The following is a 19,692-nucleotide window of genomic DNA, read 5'->3' on the forward strand; positions in this document are numbered from 1 at the left end:
CGGGAGGCAAGAATGTCACCGTCTCTGGGAGTGCAGTCACGGGCCACAGACATTTGTCACTTGATGGGTCATGACAGCCAGGACGAAATGCTGCTTGTACCCTGAATTCTGAATGGGCTGGGCCTGCTGGACCTGTCAGGGATTTATGGGGAGCACGTCCGTGCACACAGCCATCGCTGCAGTCGTGGGCGCATCCCTGCCTCCTGCACTCACTGAACCCATGGGCTGGGCCAGGAGCTGTCCAGACCCTGGGAACGCACAGACAGCACGATGTTCCAGAACACTCAGCACAGACAGAAGAGGCCAGGTGCACAGACTGAGATGCAGGGAAGGAAGTCCCTCGAGATCGGAGCCCAGCCTCAGGCTCATGGTCGGATCCAGTGGGTTACAGAGGAGCACAGCTCGGTGCTAGCACCTGCGAAGGAATCAAGTATCTGCTCACAGGATGCCTAACGAACAGGCAAGATCCCCACCTCTGAAGGCAGGTCGATCTACAACGGAAAGAACGAGCAGACACAAAGATGCTAAAAATGTGCAAGTCAGGGTCTGGAGACCAGTAGGTCATGAGGATGAAGTTTAGGGTGGCCCCCAGGCTTCGGGGTGACGGGGTGGACGGCGTTGAGGCTAAGCGTGACAGGAAGAAGAGATTTGAATGCCAACTCTACCAATGCAAGCCATGCCTGAGATTTCCGGAGCGCTCACTCTGGACCAGCCAGGCATCGGGCTGAACCCTTGGCACATACTGTCTTATTTAATCCTCATCACAGCTCGATGAATAAACCATTCTTATTATCCGCATTTCACCAAACTGAGACAGAGACGCTTAAGTCACTTGCTAAACTCCTTTCCAGCCACACCGACCTGCTTTCGGTTTCCCAACACACCACATCAGTTCCCTTGTGAGGCTCAAATAACCCAAGGGGACATTTGCTCAGATTCCCAGTCCTGCCTCCCCCCCAATTTAGGCTGAGTGACTTTTTGTGCCTAAAGAAACATCGATACAAACGTTACTTCAAACAGGGATTCTGCCAGTGTATAAGGCACACCTCAGCTTTGCACCTCCCGGCTGTGGGACTTCCTCCACGCCTCCGTCCCTCTCTGAGCCTCATCTGTAAAATGGGCCCCATGCAAACGTGACCCTGGGGGCTCTTGTGAAGAGGGAAGGAGAACCCGTGGGTGAGTGTGCCCTCTAAGATACGAAGCAAGTGGAGAGCATCGCCGGGGCGGCCGGTGTGTGGCGGCTGGTTGGGGGCAGGTGTCCAGCAGCCCAAGGGCCCAGATTCCAGCGTCTGTGTCGCCTGCCTCGTCCAGCCCTCCCTGTTCCCATGCTCACTGAAGGCCATTCTGAAAACTGAGTCTCGACCTCTTTAATCACAGCACATTGTGGTTCCAAGGGACAGATTTCGGCTGCTGTGACGACTGTAAAATGGAATTATGTCTGCAAGTTAATTTGCTGGAAAGGATCCACATCTCCCAAAGTTTTTCTGGAAGCCGTGACGAGCAATCACAGCATAGATGCCCTCCTGGCCTCGTTGATTTTGGGGCAAGGCAGTGAGATGACCCCACCACTCGGCACGTTAGGGCGCCTCAGGGCCAAGGGACCCCCCAGCACCACAGCAGTGCCCTGAAGAATAAGAATCAGGGCCCAGCACACTCGGCCGTCCAGCCTTCACTTTTCACTCTGCTGAGGTGAGATTGATTCACAGACCAAAACTCGCCGTTTTAAAGGAGCAATTCTGTCGCATGGAATACGTTCTCAGCACCACCCAGCCACCATCTCTGTCTAGTTCCAGAACGTCTTCATGTCCCCCAGAGGACACCCATTCAGTGGTCACCCCCCATCTGCCCCTCCCCCAGCCTGGGGCACCCGCGATCTGCCTTCTGTCTCTGGATTTCCCAACTCGGGGAGGTCCTCGTAGATCCCACCTATGCTAAACTGAAACGGTTTCCTGAGATTGGCAGCAGACCCAAAGGGTCCCAAACGTCCCCCGTTGTCGGCATGCCTGACCTAGCGTCAGTGCCAAAAGCAGAGTGACATTTGTCAAGGTGCGGTTTCTTCCTCTTAGCTGAGATCTTACCCCACCCGTGTTCATGCTGCCTGGGATTCCCGCTCCCCCAACCCACCTCCCCCCAGCAGACCGCCTCCACCCCGCACTTGGTGCACCCCATTTGGTTTTTAATTTTTTTTAATGTTTCTTGAAAACTCCTTTTATTTAAAAAAGTTTTTTAACGTTTATTTATTTTTAAGAGACAGAGCATGAGCAGGGGAGGGGCAGAGAGAGAGGGAGACACAGAATCCGAAGCAGGCCCCAGGCTCCGAGCCATCAGCCCAGAGCCCGACGCGGGGCTCGAACTCACGGATCGCGAGATCATGACCTGAGCTGAAGTCGGACGCTCCACCGACTGGGCCACCCGGGTGCTCCGGAGCACCCCATTTGGGTACCTCCCCGGGGGACACACCTGTGTTTCCGGGCATGCCTGCATCTTGTTCTCGAGCCCGCTTGTGGCTTACAGAGGGCAGGAACCACGTGGTGCAGTGGACGGAGTCCTGGCTCCACCCTCCGGGAAGCTGGGTTACTGTCCCCATGTCCCCTCTCTGAGGGCTGGTGAGTGTAAACTGTGACGTGCAGTGACATCGTCTTTGTCCTATCTTTGGCAGCCCCGGAAGTGTTCCAGGTGTATGTGGAGGGAGGCCCCGGCTACTCGTACCCCGTCGACTGGTGGTCCCTGGGTATCACGGCCTACGAGCTGCTGCGGGGCTGGGTAAGATGTGTGCCTGCACGGGGAGCACGGGGAGCAGGGGCTCAGGTCCACCCGGACTGGGGTGCTGTCGGTCAGCCGTTCGGCTGGGGAGGCGCGCACGCGTGAGGAGTTAGAGGCCCCGGGTCTCCGTCCTGATCGTCTGTGTGCCTGCGGTCCCTGAGCATTAGAGGGGCCCCGAGCGAGCTCCTGGTCCAGCCGCCTCACTCTGCTGGCGGGAAAAGGACGTCCCAGCGGGGAAGATCTTCCGTCAAGGCCAGCAGCTCGAATGCTCCGAGCACCTCGGCATCGTGGTTTCAGACGCTGCCGTCTTTCATCCCACGACACTGCATCCGTGCCTGACCCTCCAGCTCATTTCGAGGCTCTTTCAGTATAAGGCCATGTTCCTTTCCTCTTTATGTGTTTTCCCTGTATCTGCCCTGAGCACAGAGGTAGATGTCCCATAAAATCGGGGCGTTCGGTACGTACTTTTGTTTGTATTTCACTGAATGCGATAGCCAAAGACAAGTAACGGCGACTAATAACATTTTTATTTTGGCGGAAAGAATTATGACGAGCTCATTTCGAGGCGTTTGTTTTCTGCACAAGAATCGTTTGCCAACAATGCCCCTTGACCTTGGTTTCCCTGTGGGTGCAACGGGGTAACAGCCTTCGGTCGGTTTCATGGAGCTGTGGTTACCACAGGGTCTCTCAGCGCTGCCGGAAGGAGACGTGGGATTTGCGTGTCACTCGCCTTGTCCAGCAACAGTGTCCCTGCCCAGAGCCACGATTTTCAGTGCGTCACAGTCATTTGTGTCCACGCACGTCCAGGCCAGCGGAAGTGCACTCCCTGAAGGCAGCGGGCGCCAGTGTGTGTGTGATACAGGGTGAGGAAGGAAGGAAGGAAGGAAGGAAGGAAGGAAGGAAGGATGGATGAGAGCAGTTTGCAAGCTGTCAAAGCCATGGGAATGCAAATATTATTATTTTCCATCCTGTAGTTTAAGCAACTATTGTGTGCTCCCGATCTCAGTGACCTCCTCTGAATGCTTCAAAAACATAATTACTATATGTGATGTGTCTAGAATTTAAAATATATATGTGTGAATATATATGAATTTGTTAGTTTTCTCAGGCACTGAATGAAAAAAATCCATCTTATTCTTGGGTGGTTCCTTGGTCATCTGCCGGTTTCATTGGTGCTGGTTTCATTGAGAGTCCCTAACGCTGTATGACCACAGGACACAGGCATCCTTCAGATGCTATTTGTCTGATATCCTCAGTCACACAGATACCCTGGGCGAGCGGTTGCCCCAGGCATGATTGGGTGTTCACCAGCGGAAAGTCCATTGTCTGTGTTAAATAAAAATCAGTCGGGTACATTTGCAGATCTAATTGGCTTTATCGGTTTCTAAGTGACGACATTTTGGGCCCGTGGGGTTTTTTTTGTTGTTTTTCTTTTTGTTTTCATTTTTGTTTAACATCTGTCATTCCTCACGGGTCAGAACAGTCAAAGATGAGGACTTGACAAAAAGGCCCAAGGATAGAGTGGCTCTTGCTGGTTCCAAAATAAATTGTGTCACTTTTAATTCGACTGAGTTTTCTACTCAGAGATTCAAATGCCATGTTCAGGAGAAGGACAGGCACACAGTGGGATTGGAGCCTTCGGCATGGGGACAGAATGGTTGGTTCAGTGAAAGGACATCTGTTATGTGCTCGTGTAAACCTTTCTCACAGATGTCTTGGTCTGGCTTCACCTTGGACAGGTTTATGCAAATACTCGGCTGTCTTTCTTTTTTTTCTTTTTTCTTTTTCCATTTTTATTTATTTATTTATTTAATATGAAATTTATTGTCAAATTGGTTTCCATACAACACCCAGTGCTCATCCCAAAAGGTGCCCTCCTCAATACCCATCACCCACCCTCCCCTCGCTCCCACCCCCCATCAACCCTCAGTTTGTTCTCAGTTTTTTTTTTTTTTAATTTTTTTTTAATTTTTTTTTTCATCGTTTATTTATTTTTGGGACAGAGAGAGACAGAGCATGAACGGGCGAGGGGCAGAGAGAGAGGGAGACACAGAATCGGAAACAGGCTCCAGGCTCTGAGCCATCAGCCCAGAGCCCGACGCGGGGCTCGAACTCACGGACCGCGAGATTGTGACCTGGCTGAAGTCGGACGCTTAACCGACTGCGCCACCCAGGCGCCCCTGTTCTCAGTTTTTAAGAGTCTCTTATGCTTTGGCTCTCTTCCACTCTAACCTCTTTTTTTTTTTTTCCTTCCCCTCCCCCATGGGTTTCTGTTAATTTTCTCAGGATCCACCTAAGAGTAAAACGATATGGTATCTGTCTTTCTCTGTATGGCTTATTTCACTTAGCATCACACTCTCCAGTTCCATCCACGTTGCTACAAAGGGCCATATTTCATTCTTTCTCATTGCCACGTAGTACTCCATTGTGTATATAAACCACAATTTTTTTTATCCATTCGTCAGTTGATGGACATTTAGGCTCTTCCATAATTTGGCTATTGTTGAGAGTGCTGCTATAAACATTGGGGTACGAGTGCCCCTATGCATCAGTACTTCTGTATCCCTTGGGTAAATTCCTAGCAGTGCTATTGCTGGGTCATAGGGTAGGTCTATTTTTAATTTTTTGAGGAACCTCCACACTGTTTTCCAGAGCGGCTGCACCAGTTTGCATTCCCACCAACAGTGCAAGAAGGTTCCCATTTCTCCACATCCTCTCCAGCATCTATGGTCTCCTGAATTGTTCATTTTGGCCACTCTGACTGGTGTGAGGTGATATCTGAGTGTGGTTTTGATTTGTATTTCCCTGATGAGGAGCAACGTTGAGCATCTTTTCATGTGCCTGTTGGCCATCCGGATGTCTTCTTTAGAGAAGTGTCTGTTCATGGTTTCTGCCCACTTCTTCACTGGGTTATTTGTTTTTCGGGTGTGGAGTTTGGTGAGTTCTTTATAGATTTTGGATACTAGCCCTTTGTCCGATATGTCATTTGCAAATATCTTTTCCCATTCCATTGGTTGCCTTTTAGTTTTGTTGGTTGTTTCCTTTGCTGTGCAGAAGCTTTTTATCTTCATAAGGTCCCAGTAGTTCATTTTTGCTTTTAATTCCCTTGCCTTTGGGGATGTGTCAAGTAAGAAATTGCTGCAGCTGAGGTCAGAGAGGTCTTTTCCTGCTTTCTCCTCTAGGGTTTTGATGGTTTCCTGTCTCACATTCAGGTCCTTTATCCCTTTTGAGTTTATTTTTGTGAATGGTGTGAGAAAGTGGTCTAGTTTCAATCTTCTGCATGTTGCTGTCCAGTTCTCCCAGCACCATTTGTTAACGAGACTGTCTTTTTTCCATTGGATATTCTTTTCTGGTTTGTCAAAGATGAGTTGGCCATACATTTGTGGGTCTAGTTCTGGGGTTTCTATTCTATTCCATTGGTCTATGTGTCTGTTTTCATGCCAATACCATGCTGTCTTGATGATTACAGCTTTGTTCGGCTCTCTGTTTTTCATACGAAAACAATCACATTTAGTAAAAAAAGCTATCCCAGAAAACACTCCTAAGTTTACCTCTGGGGTGTGTAAACATAGGGGTTGTCCTTCCTTCTCAAATTCCAACACTGTGTCAGTGTCAGTGACACTGTCATTTTGCACCTGTTTGTTCCTTGATGGCCTCCAAAGCCAGGGAGTTTTTCACCTCCAAAAGATGGAAGTCATGATGGGAATTTTCCAGTGTGTGCTCTCCGTCCGATCTTAGAGCTGGAAAGGGTGAGATATGTGGGTGGGAAATGGATAAGACCAATACAGCCTGCTGGCTAGGGACCCAGAAATACTCTAGACCCAACCTGGGAAACAGCTGTCTCTCCCCCAGTGCTCTGTAGGGAGAGCCCAGGAATCGAGTGTCCTTAATCGAGTGCCATTCTCTGCATAAATGCAGAGCATCCGGGAGCCTGGTTGGATCTTGCAGCCTGGACCAGGATCATAAGGAGGCTCTCTCAGCCTGATCCCAGTCCTCACCCTGCAGGCACGCTAAGTGAAAGAGAGACCAAGAAAGTGTCACCCTCTTAGAGCACAGGCACCTTGGTCACCCCAGACGGTGACCACACCCTCTGATTAGAACAGGGGGAGGAGAGGTGTGAGAAGGAGGTTTCCTGCCCACAGACTCAGAGAAGGGACTGGGGATCTCAGCATGGCCGATGTCCCCAGGCATCCCTGACAGGTGATTACCACCTACGGGCTGATTCCCCTCTGCATCCAGGGAGCTCATAGAACCCGTTTCATTTTTTGACAGCTTGCAAGGCTAGAAAGTGTTTCCTCTCACCCACCTGAAAGCCGCTTTGTCCTAGCAGACAAAGAGGATCCTGGAGGAATTCCCAGGGTCACACCCTGGCCCTGCCAGGTGCCTCGTCTGTGATCTTAACCAAAGCCAATAAACAGATCGGGTGCTCAGAATCCTCATGTCTCAACTGGGAAAGAAGAAATTAATAATATCTACCCAACAGGGTTGCTTTGAGAATTAAGTCATTTCGATGATGCAAATTACCCTGCATGTGCCTGATGAATGTCAGCAACTATCTGCTTCTTGCTGCGATTCCTGCCCCGGGCGGGGGCGGGGGGGGCGTTGCCAGCAGCAGGCCTGCGTCCTCTCTGACTCAGCCCCTTTACAGCTGGAGATGGGGCACGGGGAGTGGAGGCTGGGTCCTGCCTGGTTGGTGAGCCCCGGCGGGAAAGCCCAGGGGCCTGGTGAGCAGAGGTCCGCGTCCCTTCCCCACTGTAGGCGCCTCGGTGCTCTGATTCCGGCTTGGTCACTTCGCTCCTCTGAGTCCCAGCTTCCTCCTTCATCAAATGGGGATTATGAGGCCGACCCACAGGGTCACGGCGGGGATGACGTGAGAAAACGTGGGCAGAGCACACGCAGCGTCTGGCACCCAGGAAGCTTGCTGATTATCAAATAAATATGCTCCTGAGACAGGTCGATGAAGATAAAGTGCTGAGGACTTGCTCAGAGGAGCGTGGGAGAGTATGTGAGGGAGCAGACGCTTAAGGCGGGTCACATAGGAGCCGCTGGAGGGAACAGTGTGAGTATAGATGGGGAAGGGCCGCTGACTGACCAGCAGTGAGGACGGTCAGAGGACGGCCCGTAAAAGACCCCGAGAACAGCCGGAGGCACTGGGCTTCACCCTGTAGGCATCATGGTGCTGTCTGTGGCCGCGTCAGCACAACGGTTGAGCGAGGGTGTCCTTCGGAATCACACGTTGCTGGGCTCACCTCCCGGCTTCGCCGCGCAGTCTCTGAACGATCGGCGGTGAGCCCGCTTCTCATGTATCGGATGATGGGACAGGGTTCCTCGACTTCGGCACTGTGGACGCCGGGGGGCCGGGAGTGCTTTGTGGTGGGGGCCGTCCTGGGCAGTGCAGGATGTTCAGGAGCACCCCGGGCCTCCACCTACCAGAGGCCGGCAGAAATCTCCCCTCTGCCTCACGACAACCCAAAATATCTCCAAACATCAGCCAATTTAAATCGGTCCTGTTTGCGAACCACTGCCGTGGGGTAGCCAGAACCGAACGAGGCCCCGCGTGCACTGCATGGCACGGAGCGGGGCTCTCGATGTGGACAAACGGTGAGCCCCCAAACCCCACCCGTGGTGCCATCCCAACCACCTCCCTGACCTTGTCTTTGACCCCAGTCAGCACTTCTCCCTGCGGCCGGGTAGAGAGAGAAGGTTGGGGGTGCAGAGAGGGGATGAATAAAGAGGGAGGGTGTGTGGAGCTCCCCTAGAGGGTGGGGCGCAGAACTAAAGAACTTGGGGTACGCGGGACGGGCAGGCTCGACCGCAAAACCGGGGAATTATTGGCACGTGAACCTGAAGGAAGGAGGGAGGTGGTCCTGGGGTTGAACGCTGACGTCTTGTCCCTTGGTAAAGCAGAGAGAGCACTGTGCCAGGAGTCAGGACCTGGAAGGAAACAGACTCTGTGACCTCACTCTCCAGGTTTTATGTCTCCATTAAGGGAGGGGAAGGAGCGGGGGTTTCGCGTGGTTTTCAGGCCGCGTTTCCTGGACCTCTGGCACCCAGCACAGGTAGTTCAACAGTTCTGAGGAGGGGGACTTGATGTCTCTGGCTTTGGACGTTGCATAGCCCGAGGACCTGTTCTTTGCTTTCATCTGTTCCGCGTTTGAGATCTGGAGGGAAGAGGTGTGGGGGACACACACACACACACACACACACACATTGGATTGGACGGTCCCCAAAGCCCAGCTCAGCTCTGGCTGTCCAAATAACAAGTCTGCAACAATTCTGTTCCCCCCCTTCCACTTCTCAGTCAATTGGGGTTTTCTGTAAACCGGGGGTTCTGGAATGGAGACACACATGCGCTCCATAACGAGTCTGTCCGGTGTCCCGCTGCGAAAATCACTTTCGCCAGTGGTTCACATGATTGCTTTACCTTAGAAATGCCACTTGCTTTCCTGAGTCAACACATCCTAAGGCCGCTGCCTGCGAACTAAGCTTCCATAGAATTCTTTACCCCAAGCAGATGGAATATCGATCTGAGTATTTGTCGATACCCTTGTAGAGGGAGCTGGGTTTCTCTACAGCCGTCCGAGCGGACGAAGGCTGAACCGAAAGCCGCTGAGCGTATTCCGCGCACGATGTTCCGCGCTTAGCTGGGAACGTATTGAACTGCTGTGTTGGCCTCGTGGCTTGTCGGGGTTGCCATTATTATTGGTCTGGCTCCCTCCAGAAGTGGAGAGAAGGACAGAGCTAGAGAGTGACCGGCTTGGAGGTCGGGTGGTGAGGCAGATGGATCACGCTTGTCGCTGGCTGGCTCTCCGGTTGGGCACTCGGCAAGGTGAGCTCTGGTGGCATTGAGCAAAGAGCGGCAAAGGAGATCCTGCGTCTCTGTGGGACGCGGCAAGGTCCCCGTGCGTCTCGCAGCCTCAGTGTCCCGACTCCTAAGATGCGGAGGTGGGAGGGCTCCATCGCCTGAGGTCCTCCGGCCTCCAGCAGCTGGTTTTCCAGGTGCGGCTGGGACAGGGTGGGAGGCATGGTTTTCTCCAAAGGCAAAAAGATGGGAAGAAGCGATCCTGAACCGCCCAGAAACCGACATCTCCGCTCTCAGTTAATGCTCATTCCTGAGACTTCTAATCATGGTAGCCGTTATGGGGGCAAAGGCAGAGGCAGGCAGCAGCCTCGGGAGGAAATTCTGAAACGTCCATGACTGGAACTATCCTCCACTTGCCATTAAATTGGAAGACAGTGTTTGAAGACATACGGTAAATAATGTTAGCACATCTAGGTAGCCGGCCTTTCTAGGCAGCCCCAGGTTTTGCTTTTGATCTACATGTCACAGGGCAAAAGGGAGAGTTCCCAGCTTGATTGGCAGATGAAAGAGGAGGCAGCCAGTCCGGAGAAGGTGCCCTTCTGGGTGGACACATCGCAAGTCACAGGCACGCTCCCGTGGGCAGGCGTGTTCCCCAGGGGAGCCCCGTTTGGTGAAGATAAAGACGTTCCAGGGAACGGTCATGCACCCAGGGCTCAGGACCCCCTCACCTTCTTGGCTGGCGGCTCCTAGTGGCAGCAGCCCCGTGGGAATTCAAGTTCCACGGGATGGGAGCCCACACCCTGTGAGCCCAGTACGGGCTCTGACCCACAGCCGGCCTCTAGTCAGTGTTTGTGGACGGACAGGCTCATCGTGCCCGTCCCTGGGCTCTGAGGTCTGCTGGACGGCCGGGGCCCACCTTCAAGGACCCCACCCCTACAGGAATCCCACAGCAGTCAGGTTCACGGGGACGGCGATGAGCTCCTTGCTCTCGGTTTCTCTAGTTGTTACACCACCCGTGCTCCGAAGTGACTGCCGATGCCAGCCCTGAGCCTTTGACCGTATGCAAACCTCAGAGCATCTTGGCCCATGAAGCTGGGGGGAGGGTAAAGAAGGGGAGGGAAGTGGGTGGGGGTCGAGGCAGAGGGAGTGAGCTGATGTTCAGACACTGTCCCAGCCATGTCCCCAGGGTCCCACTCAAGAAAGACTAACCAAGTTCCAGGTCTTGAGAGGTTCTTAGAAGCAACAAACTGCCCAGGGCAATGTTTGGAAAACAAGTCAGGAGGTTTAATGCTCTGCTGAGCTGGCCAGTCGGAGAACAGAGTTTTATGCCTCCTCGCTGTCGGGGTGGTGCGGGGGGAGGGTGGTAGATAGAAGCCCTACCTCCCCACATCCATCCACCCCACCAGACCCAGACCTGGGTGATTCCAGCCCGCTCACTCCCAGCTGGTTCAGCCAGCGCAGGGAAAGGTGAGGTGAGGCCCACCGGCAGGCAGGGATTTCGACCGGAGGTGAGGCTGGGAGTCCAGTGGATGATGAGAGCCACCCCACCCCCAAGCCTGGAGTCGGGACTCGGGAGTTAGGCTGTTGGATGCGGATCCTGCCTTTGCCACTTAGTGGCTGTGTGACCTCGCCAAGTCATTTAACCTCCTGTGGCCATAACAGAGCACCTACTTGCCGGGTTCGGGCACTACCCTACAGGTCTAATCCCTGTTGGCATGTGGGTCTGGGCCACCTGCTCTGCCGTGAAAGAGGAACACCCACTGTTCCGTAAAGGGAAAGAATAAACCACCCCCTTGTAAATATACAGGTTTAACCACATGGGCGGCGTCTTCCGGTTGGCCCCCTCTCTGATTCCCTCTCTGGTCCTTTGGTTGCAGAGACCGTATGAAATCCACTCGGCCACGCCCATTGATGAGATCCTCAACATGTTCAAGGTGGAGCGTGTCCACTACTCCTCCACGTGGTGCAAAGGCATGGTCGCCCTGCTGAAGAAGGTAAGGGGACAGCCCCCAGCCTGCCAGTCCTGGGGGCTAAAGTCATTTAGTGCAGAAGCAGGCATCCCACCAAATTCTGGAAGGAGAGAGGGAACAGAATGCCAATGGTGGAGTTGATCAAGTCAGTAGAGCACTAATGCCACATCGTGAGCGCAGGCACCCATCCGGTGGGTCGGAGAACCGCTATCCTGAATGGGGATCTCCCATGCGGCACTGGAGTGGAGTATCCGTTTAAAGTTTATGTATTTATTTGGGGTTTTTAAAAATTTGTTTTAAATATTTATTTTCGAGAGAGAGTGTGTGAATGGGAGAGGGGCAGAGAGAGAGGGAGACACAGAATCTGAAGCAGGCTCCAGACTCCGAGCTGTCAGCACAGAGCCCGATGCGGGGCTCCAACCCACAAACCGCAAGATCGTGACCTGAGCTGAAGTCGGACGCTCAATTGACTGAGGCACCCAGGCACCCCTATTTATTTATTTTGAAAAGAGAGAGAGAAAGAGAAAGAAAGAGAGACAGAGGGAGCACAAGCAGGGAAAAGACAGAGAGATAGGGAGAGAGAGAGAGAGAGAGAATCCCAAACAGGCCCCGTGCTGTAAGTGCAGAGCCCGACTTGGGGCTCGATCTCAGCAACCGTGAGATCACGACTTGAGCAAAAATCAACAGATTAATTGCTTACCGACTGAGCCACCCAGGCGCCCCTAGAGGCTCTGTTTAAATCTGCACCCATGGTTTGGGGCAGCCCCGAGGAGGAGGCTGCCATGACCAGCAGAGAGGACCCTGCCAGGTGCCCTCACACTGGTGTGACCGCAGCCCACCGGCTGGGCGCAGCTGGGACATTTCTGCAGCGTCAGGGGGCGGGGCGGGGCAGGCGGCAAGCCGGCAGTGGAGTTCCGACTTCCAGCTCCCACCTGTGGGTCCTCGAGGACAGCGCGGTGGTTGAGATCCAGTCCCTGCCAAAGAGCCCCTTGCTGGGTGACCGTGAGGAAGCAGCCTGACCTCTCGGTTCCTCCCCGTCACTCAAAGAGGTGAGTGTAGGTGACGCTCCCGGCAAGAGCAACCCAGAGCACAGTGTTGATGGCACACGAAAAGCAGAAGCACCTTCAGGGCGCCTGGGGGCTCAGTCGGACACGACTTCTGCTCAGGCCATGATCTCAGAGTCAAGAGATCGAGCCCCAAGTTGGGCTCCGCACTGAGTGTGGAGCCTGCTTAAGATTCTCTCTCTCTCTCTCTTTCTCTCTCTCTCTCTCTCTCTCTCTCAAAAAAGAAAAAAAAGCAGAGGCACCTTCAGTTTCCCAGGATTCCTACCTTCAGAGTCCCCGCTAACCTCAGCGGGGCGCACACCTCAAGCAAACATGTTTAAGCACTTCTGCCTTCTGCCCGCAGCTCCTGACCAAGGACCCCGAGAGCCGTCTGTCCAGCCTTGGTGACGTCCAGAGCGCGCCCTACTTGGCCGACATGAACTGGGATGCGGTGTTCGAGAAGGCGCTGACACCCGGCTTTGTGCCCAGTGTGAGTGAGGGTCTCATCCCGTGCCGCGCCGTCCCTCTGCAGGGTCCCCTGCCCTGCTCTGAAGGAACACCCAGAAGCTGGTCCGGGAGGCCTCTGCCGGCCGTGGCCACAGGAGTGCCGGAACGTTCCCATTGCAGTGAGACTGAGTGTGGATTTGGACCTCATCTGCCAGGTTTCTCTCCTTGCAGAAGGTCTTTGTGGGCATGGAGTGTTCTTTGTTTTATGGAGTCACACCCACCGTGTGTGGCCATTCATCCGGCCACCCACCGCCCCACCAGCCTGTACCCGCTGAGCGCCTACGGACGCAGGCCGTGTGTGTGGCTCGAGGAGGTGACTGGAAAGAAAACACTCTTGGTGCCTGTTGTCAGGGGGGGCTTGCAGATGAGAGCAGGGCTCCTCAACTGTGCTGTTGGGGGCATTAGGGCCAGATGATTCTTTGGGGGGGGGGGGTGGGGACCGTCCTGTGCATCCCTGGACTCCATCCACAGATACCGGTAGCATTCCTCAGCTGTGACACCAAAAACATCCCCAGACGTTGCGGGGCATCCCCTGGGGACAGCTGCCCCCCACCCCCTTGACAGCCAGCAGGCTAAGGGTTTGTGCAAAGAAAAAGCCAATAAACCTACAAAGGCACATTTAGTGACCCAGAGCTGGGTCCTGGAGGGACAGTGCGGGGTCTCGGCCGGGAGCACAGGCTGGAGACTTGGGTTCACTACCGCGTCTGTGACCTCAGGTGTGCTCGGGAGTGGGGTGCTTCACCCAAAATGAGGAGACGAGAGGGATCCATCCCACGCTTGGGCGGAGTAAATGCCAAGAGGCCTCCAAAGGCTCGGAGCAGCGAGCCCTCGGTCCACACCGCCCTCGGAACCGCTATTTTATTAACAGATCCGCCGGGATTCTGGTCTCGGCTCCCTCGGTTGGCTCCCTCAGAATGTTCGCTCTGGATGTGCCAGAGAAATACGCTAGCATCCTCGGGGGTCCCCTTCTGCCATGCTCAGGCCAGGTGGATGAAACCCAGGGATCTTGACGTGGTCCTTTATACGGAGCACAGATTGCCTCAAACAGCCTCCCTGTTGCCACGTGAGCCGTCCCCAAGGCTGGGCGCAGGATGCCCGGGTGACCCTCGGGGCCAATGCCTGCGATCGCCTGTCAGCCTTTGTAGACCTCACCTGCTGCCCGTCCCCAGCCGCACACAAGCACGGTCGTGCACACTCACCTACTCACATACACGTTTACACTCGCGCATACCCACATGCACCCATGCACACTCACACTCGCACACACTCGTGCAAATCTCATACTCATGCACGCTCACACTCATGCACACTCACTTCCACAGAATCACAGGCAGAGGACCCTGCTTCAGCCACACCCAGACGCCTGTGGTTGTCCCCTCTGGCCACACTGTTTCGTAGCTGTGAACCTGTGCTCACACTGCTTCCTCCTCTTGGGGGGACAGGGGCTGCTCTCCTTGTCCCCCCGGCAGTCTCCTGTCCCTCCTTCCAGACAGCATCAAACCCAGGGACTGGCTCATTTGAGGGTCTCAGTAACTGCCTTCTGGAAGAGAGAAAAACTTAAGCATTGTCTCCGATGGGACATCCCCCAGGCCAGTCCCCCTCCCCACCCCCCCACCCCCACTTACTTGGAGTGAATCGCAGCCTCCCTGGTCCTGCACTACACAGAGGCCTAGCTACGCTGGCCGCTAATATCATTCTATTACAGTGACTCTGCCGTCCCCCCGAGAGCTTCAGAGGGCAGGGCCCACTTGCCTCGGCTGGCCTCTGCCTGAGACACACTCCAGAGCAATGGGTAGCCCTAGAAGGCACTAGAAGCTCTCAACGTGTCATTGTCTTAAGTGAACGAGTGATCATAATCCACCAGGACTCAGTGTGCTGTGTGTTCCAGGCACCGGCCTAAAGTTTCGCAAGCATTATCTCATACAGACTCCCTAACAGGGGAGTGGTCTTACTAGAAGTATTCTCATGTTGAGGAACTTACCCACATTTACTCAGTGAGAAATTAACCTCAGGGATCTGTATCCAGAGCCTGCATTAGAATGAATGAATGAATGAATGAATGAACAAACGAATGGATGGCAGATAAATCAGGCCAGGAAAGACTTGGGCCTAAAATCCGAGCGGCTTTTTGGGGAGAAGTCCCTGTGCACCTCCAGACTGTGGATGATATAACCACTAGGCTGTATTGCCTGATGGGACTGGTGTCCTGAGCGACAGCCACCAGCTGGATCTTGGGTCCACGGCCCAGAAGTCAGGGGCACAAAACTCCTCCTGACCCAAGTGGGCGGAGCCCCGCCTGGCTCCAGTGGAGGGGCAGGAGGGAGCCAGCTTGGGGAATTGGGCAGATATGGGCCAGAAATAGCATTTTAAAATTAAATTATTAAAAATTATATTTATAGAAGAGGTAGTCCTGACATGAAGATGTGTGTGTGATAAGTGAATACCATCAGATTGGGAGACTGAACTGGGCCCTGGCAAAACACGAAGCTTCGTGAGAAGGAGGCTGAGGAGGAGTGTGGATGTTAACAGGGCCGGGGGAGGAGACACGGGGATAAATGAACCATGTCTGCCGCGAGAAGGTGTCGCTTCTCTTCCCCAGAAATAAAACGGAAGCGGCGCACCCCACGGTGGTAGTTAGCCATTACTTGTTGAATGAACCATCGATTGAATGAATGAATGAATGAATGAACACAATCCAGTGGTGGGTGCAACCAAGACAGACCGTGTTTGCTTTTCCGCTTGCTCTCAGAAGGGGAGATTGAATTGTGACCCCACATTTGAACTTGAAGAAATGATCCTTGAATCCAGGCCACTTCACAAAAAGAAGAAGAGGCTGGCAAAGAACAGGTCCAAAGACGGCACAAAGGACAGCTGTCCTCTGGTGAGCGGATTCCCCGGGGGCAGGAATCGCAGGGTCCAGGGAGCCTAAAGGAGGGAGGGGCTGCTGTTTAGCCTAACGGAGGCAACTCACTTCGCCTCTCCAGATGCCTCCATTTGCAGTCACTAAGATGCCTCCGCGATTGGGTGGCTTTTCATAGCACAAAACGGAAAGGTCGGGCGCCTGGGTGGCTCAGTCGGTCATGCGTCCAACTTCGGCTCAGGTCTTGACCTCACGGTTGGTGGGTTCGAGCCCCGCGTCGGGCTCTGTGCTCACAGCTCAGCATCTAGGGCACCAGGAATAGCGCCCCTGTGAGCACAGAGCTGTCTGGCATCTGTTGTCAAAGAGGATGGGCACCTTGGCAGGACGTTCTTGAGATTCTCTGCTCCGCCCGCCATCCCGCTTCCTCATCAGGTCTCATGAACATTCAAGCGATTAGGAAGCCACTTCATGATTTTCCACCCATATGCCATTCTAACGTGACTTTCAGGTTGGATGTAATGGCTGCAGACTGAGGTCGAGACGAACATCCTCATCGACCGGGTTCCCTTCGGCACAGCCGCCCATACAGTCAGGGCCCCTCCGGGCACGTCGCTCGTGCCCCGCCCCCGGCATCTGCAGCCCCACTGAGGTCAAGCTCTGGTCGTCACGGCCTTTGTCGTGTGGCTCCCTGGATGGTGCCCCGTCATTTACTCTCACCTCTCTGCTCTTTGACAGAACGGACACCTGCAGCAGTGCTTGGAGACCGTGCGGAAGGAATTCATCATATTCAACAGAGAGAAGTAAGTCCCCCTCCGGCAGCTGCTGGGCAGAGCCCTCCCAGATGGCACGAGGGCTCCCCGGAGAACGGTGGTCCCTGGAGCCCAGCGAAGCCAGCCACGGTGCTGGAAGGGAAGCAGCAGGTGGCCCCGAATTCTAATCCCGCCTCCGCCGTGCGAGCCGGGCGCCAACTTCACCTGTCTGGGCCCCGGGGTCTTCGCGGGAAGTGGGGGGGGGGGGGGGGGAGCGCGCTGAGCTGGCGCACAGGGAGGCTGGTGCGGAGGGCGCAGGCTCTCCGACGGTTCGGTGCCCGAGCTCTGGATGGAAATCGCCCCGGGCCCGCCACCTCCAGAGTAAACTGAGGCAAGTCTACACCTCACTGAGCCTCATCGTCAGCACTGACAAAATGGAAATCCCTCCTTTGCGGTGTGGTTGTTGGCAGATTAGATGAGATTGTGGATACGATGCCTGACAAGGTCAGAGTCCTCGTGCAAAGATTACCGTTACCGTTATTATTCAATGGGGTGAGCTGGTGTGGGCCGGACGGGGACTCTGGCATCACGGGCTGGCGGGAGCCGGGACGACACCAGGTTAGGAGGGGCTCGGGTGGGTTCTGAGCTGGCGGCATGACTGGGACCGGTCAGCAAAGGACGCAGACGGCTCAGGCTCGATCCCAGCAGGATGCTGTCAGGAGCTTATCCAACTGGGACTGATTAAAGCAGGATTTGGGCAGGAGTGGGCTCGTGGGGTGGAGACTGAAGCCCCACACGTGGGACTGGATGCAGACCCGTTCCATGTGACCGACACCGAACGAGGCCTTGGGCTTGCAGAGCCTAAGGGATGCACTTCCCACGCTCCAGGAGAGCCAGGTGGGGAAGTGCCAGCTTGAGCCCTGGACATCACAGGACGGCGCCACGTTCGCTCCCAGCAGGTGACAGCAGCAGGAATGTGTGCCAGAGGGCAGCCCAGGCAGCGGCTCTCACACCAGGTGCCAGGCTCAGCTGGGCATCGGGGAAACTTCCCAAGCTGCCATGCCCCACTGAGTCCTGAGGCGGGGGTGAGGGAAAGGGCATGGGGCCCCAGGAGTGAGGACGGTACACAGAAAGGCAAAACGGAGGGACACAGCTGGTGAAGAAGTTTGATCTCCCGGGACGTCACAGTGTCGGTGGAAGGTGAGGGACTCCATCCAGGATTGCGTGGGTTCCGGCCAGTGGGCCGCTGGGCAGGGCAGGGCCCCATCCTGCACGGGGCACTGGGACGGGCGAAGGAGCAGCAACCCGACATTTGTCCCAGGCGGCCACAGCTCTCCGACTAGAGGCTGGGTGCCCAGGTCGGCCCAGGCGGGCACGCCAGGCCAGAAGAGCAGGCCTCGCCACTGGGGGCCCATGTCTGTCCGGTCCCCCTGTTCTTGCCAGCAGGACGCGAAGGGCCTCTGTGACCACAGTCCGTCAAACCTGGGGAAGGTGGCAGCCGACGTGTGGGTGCTTTCCGAGCTCACCACCCTTTCCTACGGTCCCGCCGCCTCCGGGGCTCAGGGTCCCTTCCCCGGCCTAGAACTCTGGCCCCAGGAACTTCTGCTCACACCAGCTCGGGCACATTGGACCGGGGCTCCAGGCAGCCTCGTTCTGGACCCTTCCTCCACTCAAGCATGGACTGAGGTGTCCTCAGAGAGCACCCAATGGCAGACGTGAGCCTGTGAAAAGGCTGAGCGGTGACGGACCCGAACAGGCAGCCGTGGCGGCCGCACTGTCCCGTGTGCCGGGAGACGCTTCATCTGGAATCCAAAGAACCCAGATCATTTCCTTTTAAATGAACATGAAAATGAGATACCCCTCCTTGGGTTATTTACGGGTCGCATCTGGCTGCTCTTAGCAGAACCACCACCCTATAGTGGCTCTGACCAGTAAGATGTTCTTTCTCATGGGGAAAAGTGAATTGATGGGGAAGTCGCCCAGCCATGCAGAAGACCCCTCAGAGATTTGTGGTCATGCATTTAAAGGGAGGCTGGCGCGGCTGACAGGAGTTGGCAAAGCAAAGAGAGAGAACAGAGTCGTTTTCCAGACGGGGCGGGGGGGGGGGGGCGCGGATGGGCATGTGCAAAAGCAGGAGACAAGAAAGTAGACGGCTGGCCTCAGGGGTGGCTGCATCCCTGCCTCCCTGCTCACCTGGGCTGCCCACCCTCTCCCTCCCCAGGCCCCGAAGGCTCTGCCAGGCTAGCTCCCACCTGCCATGTGCAAGTATCCAGATGAAGGGCCCGGCTGCGTACCCCAGGATGCTGTCTGAGCACCGCGTGGGCCCCTCCGGGTCCAGCCGCATCCCTGCTCCACGATGAACGTGGGAAGGGGACCACGTTGCATCCACCGCCACCCTCTCTGCTGCAGTTTCTCATCTGTACAATGTCTCCGTTCGCGAGCACGGTGTGCCTCAAACCAAGAGTCTTCCTTCTAAACCGAGAGAAAAAAATGGGACCTGTCGCCCACCCCATTCTGCAACCCCATGTTTAAAGCACCTGCCATGTTGGCACATAGGACCTTCCTATCTGACATCAGCCAGTGGCCAGTGGCCTGACTGGGTAGGGGACCCGGAGATGCTGAGCCAGGCTCCCCGTCACACTCCCTGGGGCCTCACCGACCCCTGCAGCCTCCAGCGGCTAGCGGCTGTCGCTTTCCTTGTCGGCAGACCAGGCCATCCGCTCACAGCACACTGGGCCAGGCTGCCGCTGTGCAGAGGGCTGCAAAGGGAATCAGCAGGGAGCGCGTGGTCACATCAGAATCTCCGGGTTGGGGGGGGGGGGGTCAGTGAAGCATCTGACTTGGGCTCAGGTCCTGATCTCATGGTTTGTGAGTTCGAGCCCTGCGTCAGGCTCTGTGCTGACAGCTCAGGGCCTGGAGCCTGCTTCTGTGTCTCCCTCTCTCTCTGCCCCTCCTCTGCTCATGCTCTTTCTCTCAAAAATAAATAAACATTAAAAAA

General features: G+C 55.2%; 1 protein-coding gene across 5 annotated transcripts in view; it reads left to right on the top strand.

The window, feature by feature from the left end:
- The window catches only part of STK32B (serine/threonine kinase 32B), a 397,698-nt gene that overhangs the window by 362,120 nt on the left and 15,886 nt on the right, over nt 1–19,692 (top strand). For 4 of the 5 annotated variants that reach the window (XM_043572987.1, XM_043572989.1, XM_043572991.1 and 1 more), the window contains exons 7-11: nt 2,660–2,763; nt 11,443–11,559; nt 12,943–13,068; nt 15,835–15,966; nt 16,681–16,745. In XM_043572987.1, coding sequence (XP_043428922.1) covers nt 2,660–2,763; nt 11,443–11,559; nt 12,943–13,068; nt 15,835–15,966; nt 16,681–16,745 — 544 coding nt within the window. Of the gene's footprint in view, nt 1–2,659; nt 2,764–11,442; nt 11,560–12,942; nt 13,069–15,834; nt 15,967–16,680; nt 16,746–18,915; nt 19,576–19,692 lie in introns of those variants that run through there. The other variant, XM_043572988.1, reaches the window with a different exon arrangement.

The sequence above is a fragment of the Prionailurus bengalensis genome, chromosome B1 (assembly GCF_016509475.1).
Source record: "Prionailurus bengalensis isolate Pbe53 chromosome B1, Fcat_Pben_1.1_paternal_pri, whole genome shotgun sequence".
Lineage (NCBI taxonomy): Eukaryota > Metazoa > Chordata > Mammalia > Carnivora > Felidae > Prionailurus > Prionailurus bengalensis.